Source organism: Leucoraja erinacea, chromosome 21 (genome assembly GCF_028641065.1).
Source record: "Leucoraja erinacea ecotype New England chromosome 21, Leri_hhj_1, whole genome shotgun sequence".
Lineage (NCBI taxonomy): Eukaryota > Metazoa > Chordata > Chondrichthyes > Rajiformes > Rajidae > Leucoraja > Leucoraja erinaceus.
Genome location: NC_073397.1, coordinates 12,229,350 through 12,244,104, shown reverse-complemented (window position 1 = coordinate 12,244,104; position 14,755 = coordinate 12,229,350). Strand labels below are relative to the sequence as shown.

The 14,755-nt window shown below is 40.8% G+C and overlaps 1 protein-coding gene and 1 long non-coding RNA gene across 7 annotated transcripts in view; one reads left to right on the top strand and one right to left on the bottom strand.

Moving 5' to 3' along the window:
• The window catches only part of LOC129707254 (eyes absent homolog 1-like), a 207,803-nt gene that overhangs the window by 135,767 nt on the left and 57,281 nt on the right, over positions 1-14,755 (bottom strand). The window contains exon 1 of one of the 6 annotated variants that reach the window (XM_055652147.1): positions 4,665-4,847. The exons of the other annotated variants lie outside the window; for them this stretch is intronic. Within the exon in view, the coding sequence (XP_055508122.1) occupies positions 4,665-4,762 (98 nt within the window). The 5' untranslated portion in view covers positions 4,763-4,847. Of the gene's footprint in view, positions 1-4,664; positions 4,848-14,755 lie in introns of those variants that run through there. 6 annotated transcript variants of the gene reach the window in all.
• LOC129707256 (uncharacterized) lies at positions 4,899-12,206 on the top strand. Its single transcript, XR_008725160.1, has 3 exons — positions 4,899-5,022; positions 8,574-8,692; positions 9,816-12,206. It is a non-coding gene; the product is annotated as an uncharacterized LOC129707256 (long non-coding RNA).

The following is a 14,755-nucleotide window of genomic DNA, read 5'->3' as shown; positions in this document are numbered from 1 at the left end:
TGACACAGACCTTTGTGGGGTCTGAGATGAATTCTTGGAGCCCCCAGGCAATGGTATATGATGCACTCGACATTTGCAGGAGTGTTCTAACTCTGGTCAGGGAGCAGAACACAAGAGGTAACAGCTGTGCGTGACTTCAAAAGATTCCCTCTGTTGCAACTACATCTGAGCATATGGATGTCCCTGAGTCACTTTTAAAAGAGCTCACCTTTCTCTTCATTGTTCTGTTAATTTTAGACTTTAGACTAGAGATAGAGCACAGAAGCAGGCCCTTATGCCCATCGAGTCCGCGCCGACCAGCGATCACCCCGTATACTAACCTATACGCACTATTTTACAATTTACTGAAGTCAATTAACCAGAGAAACCCCATGCAGTCAGGGAAGGTACAAACTCCATACAAACAGCGCCTGTAGTCAGGATCGAACCCGGGTACCTAGCTCTGTAAGGCAGCAACTCTACCGATGCGATACCGGCTGCCCCAATTCTGCAGATAGCCAAAAGATTAAGGCCCATACACTTTCTCTTATCTATAGAAGTGCATAGTATGTACTACCTCAGGACACATGACCAATATATTTTGTTATAAAGTGGCAAATTTGAATGGATATTTTGCATTTTAGTTTTTGCACATTTGTGCTGGATCTTAAACATAAAGGATCTTCTAAGTAAACTTTATTTATTGCAAGCAAAGGTTGAGCCTGTTTGTCCAAAAAAATATTTGTCCCATTTTGGGAGACAGTCATTATATTGAGCACTTTGAGTGAGTACACCAGTTTGAGCCTATTGTACAGAAAATAAATTATGAAAAATTCTAACTTGTAATAAATAATTCACTCACGTATTCCTTTCTACTTTATTAGTAATAGAATTGTCAAGGATGAGATTTCCTTTATTAATCTCATTATTCCACACGTTCCTATTTGAAACACTTTGTAAAAAGAAAAAAAAATAGCTCATTGTTCATTCGATAAAAAAGAGTTACATTTATATAGCAACTTTCAACTCTTTCTCAGCAACTATTTCCCTTGTACAGTGCCTTCAATAAAGTAAAAATGTTCCAAGTCACTTCAAGGTATAGTTATCAAGTTCAAGTTGACATCAACCCACGTAAGGAATCCAGAACACTTGTCCAGACCTAGGTCAAAGAACTTTGAGAATTTCAATAATTGTTAAGGATTGGGTGGCATGGTGGTGCAGCGGTAGAGTTGCTGCCTTCTGGGCCTGTCCCACTTAGGCAATTTTTCAGCGGACTGCCGGGGACTGTCGAGTTGCCGGCAGTCGCCTGAAAAACCGGGAACCGGGAATTGTCCATTCGCCCTGTGACCACGTGGGTTTTCTCCGGATGCTCTGGTTTCCTTCCACACTCCAAAGACGTACAGGTTTGTAGGCTAATTGGTTTCTGTAAAATTGTAAATTGTCTCTAGTGTGCAGGATAGTGCTCGTGTACTCTCATGATCTTGCACCAGGGATGTCTTCAGAACCACCAGCACAATCCAGTCCAATGGCCAGATAACCTGTCGACAGAAGTTGATTGAAGTCTTGCTGCTGGAGATAACTATTCCCATGAACGTGCACAGTATTTGTTGAATCTATGTGGGCAAAGTGGGCCTCAGACTTTCATCTAAGTCTGCATCTTTGAAAGTGTAGTTCTCCCTTAATATATTCCGTGACTATAGAATATAAGACTAGAATTTTGAACTAAAGTCTCTCCAGCACCAGTACCAACTCCTCTTGGAAAAGTAATTCTATTAAAGATAGTCACCAAGTGCTGGAGCAAATCAGTGGGTCAGGTAGTATCTCTGGAGAAAAGGAACAGGTGATGTTTTGGGTCAGAACCCTTCTTCAGATTCATGTCCAAAGATGCTGCCTGACCCGCTGAGTTACTCCAGCACTTAGTGTATAAACCAGCATCTGCAGTTCCTTCCTACACAGGTATTTCTATTAAATTAGCTTGAATTTCAAGAGCAAGTAGGAACCTATCGTATTTTCAAGCATAAGGGTTGAGCAATATCAGACATATAATGCATGTATAATATCCTGACCTATTCTCCTTGGATATTGCCTGACTCACATAGTTACTCCAACACTTTGCATGTACATTGTAGTCAATACATTTCTATCAATACACTCTCTATGGAGTGCATATTTTATCTAGCTTTAGCAAATGAAAAAATAATCTTGTTACAGTGCTGAAACCATGGAGCAAAGTTGCTGGGCTCTTTAATAGTGGAATCACTATTACATATTTATTTTTGCAAAAATTGTATTTCATACGTTGGCAAAACTGATTTTTCAATAATTCACGTTAATGCCACCCATTTCCTTCAAAGTTAACAAATTTCACAAAATATTCATAAATTGAAAGCTAGACACATTAACGGTGATTGTAATTCATTGCAACAATCTAACTTTTAATGCAAAATGATTAGATGAGTGATGTCATAGATGCAGGGAGATGTACAGCACAGAAATAGACCTTTCAACCCATTATGTCTCTGCCAAATACCGATGTAGAAATAAGGAACTGCAGTTGCTGGTCTACGCAAAAGGACACAAAGTGCTGGAGTACCTCAGTGGGTCAGGCAGCATCTCTGCAGAACATCAAAAGGTGATGTTTTGGGTTGGGACCCTTTTTCAGACTGAAGAAGGGTCCTACCTCGGTCTGTAGTCTATTATGCCTTGGCAATTCAAGTGTAGATCCAGACCAGATCTGAAATAAAGATCTTTGAGATCAAATTCTGTTGCACCTTCCAGGTAAGATAATGACACCAATTACCCTGGAATCAAAGATCTGTATTTATTGTCATGTTCTGCTCTAGTCCCATGGGCCATTGCTCCATATCAAGGATATCCCAATCTCACAGATGAAGCAGTCAGATGACGTTCTAAACTATGTAACTCATAGTCCTACCACATATATAGAAATGAATTCCCTGCTACAACTGGGGCAACTCAACCTGAAGCAAATGTTCACAGCACCCAAAAATATATTGATATGAGCAGTTTTATTGGCCCCTGAGCAAAAGGAGAGTTAAATCTGGACCTAAAATATAATCAAGGAATCTCTCAGCTCAACTGATCTCTTATCTCCTGGCTCTCACTGGTGTCCTCTCAAAATTGACAAGGCATCATCAGACCCCATAGTTAGACACTGGCATTAAAATCAGTTTTATCATGGTCAGTGCAAATGTCTCTCTCATGTTTGTGAAGTAATGATCGCATTTTCACTTAATCTATCTAATTCTGATAACAAATGATTATGAACTACAATTGTATATTTTAAACAGCTTAAAAGCAAGTGGGAATGAACATAATTTCCCACAGGCTTCCTTGGATTGATTAGTTTAACGAAGCATCGGCTCAGACATTGTGGGCCCAAAGGCCCTTCTTGTGCTGTGCTGTTCGATGTTCTATGATACTGACCCTCTGCTGACACTCCCATCGCACAATGAAGAGGCATCATGAGGCTGTTATATTGCCAATGCAGCAATCAGCTGAGGCAGGTTAACTATATAGCACCACCTTCATGATCGATATTATGGACTACAATATAATCCCCACATTGGTGCGGCACGGTGGCACAGAGGCCTTACAGCGGCAGAGACCCAGGTTCAATCCTGACTACGGGTGCTGTCTGTACAGAGTTTGTACGTTCTCCCCATGACCGCATGGGTTTTTCCCGGGTGCACAGGTTTCCTCCCACACTCCAAAGGCGTACAGGTTTATAGGTTAATTTGGCTTTGGTAATAATCGTAAATCGTCCCTAGTGTATAGGATAGTGCTACTGCACAGGGTGATCGCTGGTTGGCGCGGACCCGATGGGCCAAAGGGCCTGTTTCCATGCTGCTTCCATGCATCTCTAAATTAAGCTAAATTAAACTGGCTAGTCTTATCTGACTTTCCTCTTCAAAACAAAATATTTTACAAATATGCGTTTGTAGCAAGTGCCACTGAAGGATGTCTTAAAATAGAGCATTTCAATCTTGTAGAATCCACCTTGAATTATGATCCTTTAATTCCTGGAAATGAAATAGATATGTTATACACTTTAACACAAAATGTTACGGTCTGCCAAAGAAATGACAAACTTGAGTATCTCGAATAAATAGGCCTTATTTCCTAAACCAAGGCTGCCAGTAATTCTGAAGCCATGTAACAATGCCATTCAGTTATCACAATCTTATGCTGCTAAATAAGCAGGAACCCGTCAAACTTCCTACACAGCAAGTAACTCTTTGCTTACCTGATTGAGGTGAACTGACATAAGTGTCGAATACATGACCATGCACAGTAATACTGAGTAACTCTAGCTTTGTTAGTTGTAAACTGTTCTAAGCCACAATGAGTAACCTTCACTCTGCTGAATAGTAGAAACTCCACTCAACACATATCGTTATCAGTATATTATCCCAACTCATCTGAATATTCACCATTTTTGAACAAGTCATCTCCAACATAAATAATATTTGTGAGAATTATCTTTTTATCCAGATTTTCACTGTAAACCAGTAGCAAGAACTACTGCTTAAAGTCACACACAGGTCAATTCCATGCGAGACAACGATATACTGAAAGGGTTCAGTTTCCCAGTAAAATGTTTTTGCCTTTGTTTATCGCAGCCTGTAGCAAAACCCTCACTTACTGCCAGGAGTTATACTCACCTGCTTCTGAATAGCAACAAGGCAGGGCAGTCAATTGAACTTAAATCTGATAGAAGTGAAATAAATGTCCCATTAGTGTGGATCCATCTGTTGCACATTTCACTTTATGAAGCTCTGGAGCCAAACGTGACGGGCACTTTTCTACCAGCCAGATTGGAAGCAAATGCTTTCTTTGAGCGTCATTGTGTATAGGTTAATATTACTTTGGCCCTTTCTTCTGCCTCCTGGATATCTGCTCCTCCCCCAAGCACAGAAGGCTGCAGCCTGACTGAGGGTCATTCATTATCACAGGCAACAGCTGGGATATGGACCTCCCTGAAACTCGTCCACTCCTCATGCAAAACAGCTTATAGTCAAGGTAAGCAGCCGGATCATCCTACAAATAAAAAGGATAGCTCTCCGTAAAAAGCTGCTCACGGGAGAGAAGTCATGCATTAAGTCCCCAGTGAGGCTCAGCGCACGGCAGCCACTTCCCTCTCTAGCCCCCCCCCCCCCCCCTTCTCACATCAACTCCAAAAATAACTTTGCAACCCTCCCTATCTCAGCGTGCTCACAGCCTGCCCTATTGTGAATGCATGTTCATACTTTATTGATTAATGTGGATCAGATGTGACTTCTGCTGTGAAAGTTTATCTGGCGTTGCTTTACCCCAGTCAGTGACCTAATTCCAGTGGCCACTGTCTGAAAGCAAACTGACCACCCACCTGTGTCTCAAATCAAACACATCTTTATAAAATAAGCAGGGCTCAGTATCTGAATGTTGACCTCGAGGCTGATTAGACAAAATGGCTTGATAATTATAGCCCAGCATCTCTCTATTCATGTCCGTGTGCATGCATGGCTTTCTAAAGTAAACTGAAAGCAGTCAGCGTCTTGTGGAAGCTCCAGGTATGCAAGCCTTTAGCTTCTGTATTGATATAAGGAACCCTCTGCTGAATTTTAAAAAAGGCTTACAGATCTACGAGGGGACTGACGGAAAGTTGGATACAGCTATCTTTGCCACACTTTGTCAGCTGCATCAGGGGAAATGGCATTAGTTGGCACCAGATGCCTAGCCAGTCAACTCGTGACAGTTGGTCTAGTAAAAGATTAGAAGTGAAGTAGTACAAAAACTGTAAAAATAACGTCAGCAGGGACAAACCAATCTCCCATCCATTGACTCCACTTACACCTCAAGCTGCCTCCACAAGGCCAGCAGCACAATCAATGACGAGTCTCACCTCGGTCATTCCCTCATCTCCCCTCTCCCTTCGGGCAAAATGTATAGGTGTAAGAATGCATATCTCCAGATTCAGGGACAGTTTTGTCCCATCTGTTGTCAGGCAACCAAACCATTCTACCAACAACTAGAGAGCAGTCCTGAGCTACTATCTACCTCATTGGAAATCCTCGGACTATCTTTGATCAGACTTTACTGCACTAAACATTTTTCGCATTGTTCTCTTTATCGAATCTGTACACTATGGACTGTAATCATGTATTGTCTTTCCACTGACTGGTCAGCATGCAACAAAAGCTTTTCACTGTAACCAGGTATTGAGCCAATCAACAAAATTAAACCAAACTGAACTAAACTAAACTAAATTAAACTAAATGAAAGCTGGGCCAAAGGGTCCATTTGCATGTATTAAGAAAGAACTGCAGATGCTTTTTTAAATCGAAGGTAGACCCAAAATGCTGGATTAACTCAGCAGGTCAGGCAGCATCTCTGGAGGGAAGGAATTGACGACGTTTCGTGTTGAGACCCTTCAATCTGAAGAAGGTTGTCAACCCGTAACATCGCCCATTTTCCTTCTCTCCAGAGATGCTGCCTGACCCGCTGAATTACTCCAGCATTTTGGGTCCATTTCTATGCTGTATGATTCTATAACTGAGCAGAAATACGGTACCATAAAATCATTTTAAAAGGGAGGTGTGTTGAAGTCTTTCCATACAATCTGGACTCTGCAGGATTCGTAGGGAAAATGATATCTTTGGATGGGAGCATTGTATTGGTCTGCGTGAACTCCCTCCAGCTTCTATGGACCTGAAAGTGGGGAGTGGAGTGGGGTGGGGAGCAGGAGGAGTGGAAGGCAAGTTCCAGCAGCAGTTGTCACTGTTGTATTAGTTTGGTGCAAAGTTTCCCCCTCCCGTTTTACAATATTTGTTTAAAAAAATACTGTGGAAAATTTATGTCCAATGGCAGTTGTTCACTTATTTGCACGCAAGAGAACGCACCCCAAGGCCAGCCCTGTACAGCTGTTCATCTCTAAAGTACTTCAAACATTAGTTTAAGGCTCAGTGAATTAAGTCAGAAGTTTGGCTCAACAGACTTTGCTTATGAGATTAAACATTAGTTCTTCGGTGGCTTTAAACGTGTTAAAAACATTTGCATAAAGCTCAGCTCACACACACACAATCAAAACAGATACATACACTAAATTGCATACATTTATTTTTTATTTAAATGGCATCTTTAGTTCAGACTATAGAATTTATATTACAATTCTTCTAATAATTTTGTCATTGTAGGACCATAACTCAGACACAGCAGGATAAGCTTTGTATTAATCAGTCTAATAAAGATTAGCCACAGGAGAACATTGTCGAGATGTCATTGCTGCTTATGTTAATGGATTGCCTTTCCTTCTGGCCTGCTCCCTATGTTATGACGTTTTCAGTCAACGGTCACATCAGAAGCAGATCTACAATTAGATTTTAATCTGATTTATTTGAGAATAATGAAATTATTGAAGTTTACTCTTGGTGCTTTCATTTATATCAAATAGAATATAATACTATTTCTCCTCGTAATGTGTATATTTTTTACGATAATATTAAATCTTGGTTAGCACAAAGAGGAATCAATTCTGTATGTTGCTTGGCAAACAGTACCTGCTGTTTCATTTTACAATATGCCTTTCTATTATATGTTGTATTATTAATTATTTCTCCATTTCTGCCTTACTCCATGCTATTCCTGCATCTGTAGCTTTTTTTTAATAATGATCATTCTAAGTGCATAAGATGCTTATGAAAGAACTGCAGATGCTGGAAAAATCGAAGGTAGACAAAAATGCTGGAGAAGCTCAGCGGGTGAGGCAGCATCAATGGAGCGAAGGAAGAGGTGACGTTTCCGGCCAAGACCCTTCTTCTAAGTGCATACACTTGCTTTCTGTCTTTGAAGAAAGAATTTGTATTTATCCTTGAATCAGTAGAGCAAAATGTGCAACAAGGGATTATACGTTGTGCATCACTTCTGAAATTCGATTCCACAAAGAGTAGAATGTCCAGATGCATCTATAATGGGCATTAAACAGTACTGATCTGGGCACAAATTACTCATCCTCATTGGTTCCAGCTATCCTAAAGAACTTAATGTCCAAAGAAAATTACAAACTTGGATTGCTCTCTCTGAAACATCAGAGACTGAGGGGTAATGATAGAGCTGGTGGAGGCAGTTACCAAAGGGGGGTTTTGGATAGCCATATGCATATGAAGGCAATGGAGGATAGGAATCATGTGCAGGCAGATAAGATTAGTTTAACTTGGCATCAAGCTTGGCATAGACATTGTGGACTGAAAGGCCTCTTCCTATGCTGTAATGTTCTATATTTTATGTTCTATGTAAGAAGCTTTGAAGCACAGTTGCCGTTGTAATTTGGGGAACATGGTGATCAATATGAACTCAGCTAGATCTCACCAAAGGCACCAAATTGAGACGGGACTACTTTATTGCAAAGGTGATATTAGTTTCAGAAGAAAGGCTGACTAAGAACTTATTCAATAGTGTTATGTGATCTCAAATGTCTACAGATGCACCTTTAGCTTATGACTACAGTCACTACAGTGCATGCAGTGGTTTCTCTTACACCTTTGCTGCTTGGATCTTCTTTCTACCAATTCACATTTATTATTTCTCCATTGCAGCATGGATAATGGAGCTCTTGCTGGAAGATCAGTTGGTTCCCGAATCTGTGGTCTACTCGTTGATGGGATGGTCGGCTTGATTTACACTTCTGAAAGTGATAGTGTTGGCTGACAGTCAGGTGAGGTCAAGTTATGGCCCAAGGCGGAGATTAACCGGTTCTCGATTGGTGCGGGATGTCAGGGGTTATGGGGAGAAGGCAGGAGAATGGAGTTGAGAGGGAAAGATAGATCAGCCATGATTGAATGGCGGAGTAGACCTGATGGGCCAAATGGCCTAATTCTGCTCCTATAACTTATGAATTTTTGAAGGCATCTTAGAACTTGTTACTGATTGAAAAGATGTAGAGGGAGGTTGGTTCAATCTGAAGCTTTTCTGAAAACCATCTTGAGTACAGCTGATATATTTTGGGGGGTTATTTGCGGAGATTAAGGCAGATTCCCCTAATTTGGGTCGAGGGGGTGGAGGAAAAGGTGGTGGTGGGGGGGGGGGAGGGGGGGGGGGGGAACTGTCGGACTACATTGTTTCCCATTGGAAAGTGAGGTTAGATTTCAGTTTTGCTGAAAGAGGCCGACTCTAGACCAGGTTTGGCTAAAACATTTGATTTGTGTCACGTTTACTGCATAGGGACTGGGGTTGTTATGCTTTAACTATGTGAAAGCCTAAGATTGGTACTGCTTCTCACATGAAAAATCTGTGGGCTTTCCATTAAAAAAATCACCATAAAAAAGTAATGTGTTAAAATGAGGATCGTGCTTAATCTTACGGATGAGCCCAGAATATTAGCTCACATCTTTTGCATGTGCCAAAGTTTCATTTGAAGTTTGGATACTGGAAATTCTTTTTTAGATGGCAAGTCCATTTGTTTTTTTGCATCTGTTATACAAACATCCTTGAGATATAAATATGCCAAGTACAGAATAAACTTAGAAACAAAGAACTGCAGATGCTGGTTTATACCAAAGATAGTCAAAAAGTGCTGGAGTAACTCAATAGGTCAGGGAACATATCTGGAAAAAAAGGATGAGTGATGTTTCAGGTCCAAACCATTCTTCCCATCCTAGTATGTCACCCATCCTCTTTCTACAGACATGCTGCCTCACTCTTTGAGTTACTGCAGCACTTTGTGTCTATCCGCAGAATAAAATTTACAAGTTCCGCCTATGAGAAGCTAATTCACCACACATTCAACAATCATGGTCTCTGGACTCTAACCAAGCTTCGATGGCAATGCTTCTTTACAGATGTGAAACCTGGGTTTTCTAACTAGAATCTTGAAAGACCTTGGGATGGTGCCATCAGGACAGCCTTCAATCAACTCTCAGAATCTAATGGAAAAACCATCATACAATCCCAGTGTCTGAAGCTAAAACTAGCTGTAATGAGAACATGATATCAAAACATCACCATAAGCACATGTTGGATGGTTGCCTCCTGAAACAACCTCTGTATTCCAAGTTCAGCCGAGGCCAAAGAAATTGCAGAGGTCAAAGGAAACATTGTGAGGACACCATCAAAGCAAGTCCGAAGAAATTTGGGATTGACACTGAAAGTTTGGGAAGGTCACACGTTAAGAAGTTTAAAAGACATAGGAGCAGAATTTGGCCCATTGAGTCTGCTCTGCCATTCGATCATGGCTGATTAATTTTTCCTTCGCAACCCAAGTGGCCTGTCTTTCCCCTGTAACCATTGATGCCCTTACTAATGACGAACCTAGCAGCCACTCTATAAAGCAGTGAGGAAACCATTTTGGTGGTATTGTTGTTATGAGGAATCCTTTTCACCTTGAGCCACTTTGCCTCTCAAACAGAAAGTAAATAAGGAAAGAGGAAATAAAGGGAAAAGGAACGAGAACCAATATGGCCAACGTTTTCCCTTCACCAATATGTGCTTATGATGTTATTACCTGAAGGAGTGGGGTCAGAAGCTACCACAAGACTAAAATCTCCCCAGACTCGAGATACGGCCAACATGAGAGAACATGCAAATTTGGCCAAGAAGAATACTCACATTGTGCATGTACATTACTCACTGTAAGTTAACAACAATGAATTCAGTATAAAGTGTAGTACATTTATATGTACTTGGGGACCACAAATAAACTGTGAATTTATATCAGCGGTTCAGTGACTGAATATCAAGTCAATGAGATTATGAAAAGGATTATAAATGGTTTGGGACAGGGTAACATCCTGTTTCAATACTTTCACATTTCTGAACTTGCCACCTGGACCATAACCTCGTGCTTGAAAGCTGTCATTTTGCAGGAAATGTCTTGAAAATAGTGAAGAACCAGATTTAAAAGTGAATTAAACAAAAATGCTTCAACCAACATCACCTCTAGGTAAAGGGAGATTACAGTGAGAAAGTTATTTATTGGTTCATCTAACTATGATATATTTATGTATAATGTTATACCATTGCATAATTTGATATGTAAATTAGCAGGATATATACATACATTTTATATATTACACCAGTACATTCTATTGTTGCATACATATCTGTGTTGTTTCTAATTATTCCACATCAGATGACTGAATGGGTAAATGTATACACCTATCTATTCAGAGCGCAAAGTTGCTCAAAGTGCTTGGGGGATTTATTGTTCTTCATCCAGCCCGACTAACAAGCAGAATTAAGCTGTTTAACCAGAAGAATTTTGGGATGTGGGAAGAAAATAAATGGAGCATCCCAGAGGAAACCCACAGGGTCACGGGGAGAATGATCAAATACCACAGAGGTCGCGGTTGAACCTGAACCACTGGAGACACGAGGCAGCATTGCTACTCATTGCCCCAGTGTGCTGTCTATTTTAAGATTTGAAAGCCATTCAACTGTTACAGTATGTTAGAACAGAAGAGAAGATATTCAACAGTCCATTGAATTGGATTCATCCACGACAAACGTTGTTCCCGGTAAAATCTGCCTTCCTCTGAAGTGGTGGAGCTGTCCCACATGCAAGTCATCACCTAAATTATCTGTACTCGCATCTGATGTTCCCAGTTTTGTCCTATTCAGGCAATTGGTTCTTGTAGTGATGCTACTTGAGCTAGCCAGGGGCGAATGGGAATAATTCCCAGAGATAGCACCCGGAGAAAATCCATACGATCACGGGGAGAATGTACGAACTCCGTACAGACAGCTCCCATAGTCAGGATTGAATCTGGGTCTTTGGTGCTGTGACGCAGCAACTCTACCCCCCGTGGCACTGTGCTGCCCTGTTGTGCTTTGATTTCTGGTGTGGGATTTAAACCCATAGTTGCCTGAAATAGGCGACAATGCTACACCAATGGATGCATACAACATTGAACAGTACAGTACAAGAACATGTCCTTTAGCCCAATTAATCCATTCTACCTGCACATGATCCATATCCCTCCATTCCGTATATATTTATGTGCCTATCTAAAGGCCCCTTAAATGCCACCATTATATCTGCTTCCACCACTACCCTTGGCAGCCCGTTCTAGACACCCACCACACTCTATGTAAAAAAACGTGCCCTGAACATTTCTGTTAAACTCTATACATCTCACCTTAAAGCTCTGCCATCCAGTATTTGAAAGTTACAACCTGCGTAACGGATTCTGACTGTCTATGCCCTATCTATGCCTCTCATAGTTTTATAAACCTGTATCAGGTTTCTCTTCATATTTTGAGGCTCCAGAGAAAATAATCCAAGTTTGCCCAATTTTTCCTTGTAGCTAATATTGTATAATCTGGGCAGGATCTTGGTAAACCTCTTCTGCACTCTCTTCAAAGATTCCACATTTCCCCTGTATTAGGGCAACACAAATTGCACTCGTATTCCAAAGGCACCCTATAAAGCAACATGATTTCCTCACTCTCATAATGCTTCAAATGTTGAAGGCAAGCATACCATTTGCTTTTTTTTTAAATCAGAGTATCTACTTGCTACTTTCAGGGAACTATGGACTTGGGCCCAAGATCTCTCTGTATGTTAATGTGGTTGAGGGTCATGCCACTAACTATATACTTTCCTGTATTTTGATCTCCCAAAATAAACATTCACACTTTTCCAGATAAAGCTCCACCAACCATTTTCCACCCATATCTGTAACTGATCTATATCCTATTATATACTTTGACAGCATTCTTCGCTGTATGCAACTCCACCAATTGTTATATCTTCTACAAACTTACTAACCAATCCATCTACATTTTCATCCAAGCCATTTATATGTCGTAAACAAAACAAGTCCCAGCAATGACCCACGTGGAACACCACTGGTCACAGGTCTCCAGCAAGAATAATAACATTCTACCCCTTTTGTCTTCAATGTATCTTGATCTTCTGCATTAGCCTACCATGAAGTTTGAGAATGTAATTGTTGAAAATAGATGCCGGCACATACATAAATAAATGCAAATCAGACTTAGCGCACAATGGCGTAACGGTAGAGTGCTGCGTTACTGCCTTACGGCACCAAAGACCCGGGTTTGAACTTGACTACGGGTGCTGTCTATACATAGTTTGTACGTTCTCCCTGTGACTGCATAGGGTTTCTCCGGGTTCCCTGGTTTCCTCCCACACTCCAAAGAGGTACAGGTTTGTAGGTTACTTGGCTTCTGTAAATTGTCCCTAGATTGAAGGATAAAACTAGTGTACAGGTGATCATTGGTCGTTGTGGACTCGGTGGGCCAAAGGGCCTGTCTCCACACAGTATCTAAACTAAACTAAACTTAGCTAAACTAAACTAAGTAAACTGATTTTTAGTTCCAGTAACTCTGAAAGAACATTGTGCTCATGTAGAGCTTTTCATCTCCCCTTCGGACTTCACAAAGCACTTTAAGCCTAATGAGGTAAGGTCACTGTTGTAATCAAGGCATTGTAGCAGCCAGATAATCTCTTTACAGTGATATTGGTTGGGGATTAATATAGGAAAGGACACCAATGATATTGAAACTGATCATTGGTTTGATTAAATCAACGCAGTTGCAGTAAGTATTGTGGTGAATGGTTCACATTACATTTTCATTCCAGAATTAATTTATATCAAAAATATATTGTGAAATACTACCACCACCATACAGCGAAATCAGTTTTCAGTACAGGGGTTATAAAAATACAGGGCAGTTTGCCCAAAATCATCGTGGTTGTGTTTTGAATTAGGTTTCAGGAATGGGAAGGATTCACAACCTGAACAACAGGTGACATTTTCTTCACAGTGAGATGGGATGGTGTCATTTCTGCTTACTCTTAACATTTCTTCAGTCTGAAACCCTTCTTCAGTTCTTCAGACTGAAGAAGGGCTTTGGCCCGAAACGTTGCCTATTTCCTTCGCTCCATAGATGCTGCTGCACCCGCTGAGTTTCTCCAGCATTTTTGTGTACCTTCGATTTCACAGCATCTGCAGTTCCTTCTCAAACAGAGGTTAAATAGACTTGGATTGTTTTCTCTGGAATGTCAGAGGTTGAGGGAAGACTTGATAGAGGGATATAAAATTATGAGAGGTATAGATAGGGTAGACAATCATTACCTTTTTGCCAGGGTGGACATGTCCGACACTAGAGGGCATAGCTATAATGTGAGACGGGGAAAGTTTAATGGAAATGTGCGGGGCACGTTTTTCTACACAGAGTGCTGGGGGCTTGAAATCATTACCAGTGGTAGTGGTGGAGGCTGATATGATAGTGGCATTTAAGAGGCTTTTAGTTAGGCACATGGAAGTGCAAGGAAGAGAAGGATTTGGATCATGTACTGGCAGATGAGATCAGTTTAACATGGCATCATGTGTGACATAAATATTATGGGCAAAGGGCCTGTCCCTGTGCTGCACAGTTCCATGTTTTTATTTGGTGAAGATCGACAGGGATTCAATGATCTTTGTGATAGGATAGTGGAGGACAGGATGTTTGCAATATACTACCATTTTGAGTGAAAAACTTTTGTCAAACAATTCCTTTGCTATTTACTATGAGAATTCATCCTCTTGCAAGTTATCAGCCCGTTTGAAAATCTCTTGCATTTAGCAGAGCATATGTTACATTGCAAAGTTTGTGTGCATTCATTCGGGATGTGAAAGGGGACTAAACACAAGACAAATGCAAATGTTATCGATGATAAGTCTGTCCAGTTCTGGAGCTTTGGGGAATAATTATACAGCCATAAAATCTAACACCATGGAAATAAGCTGTTCAGCCCACTGAGTCTGCAATG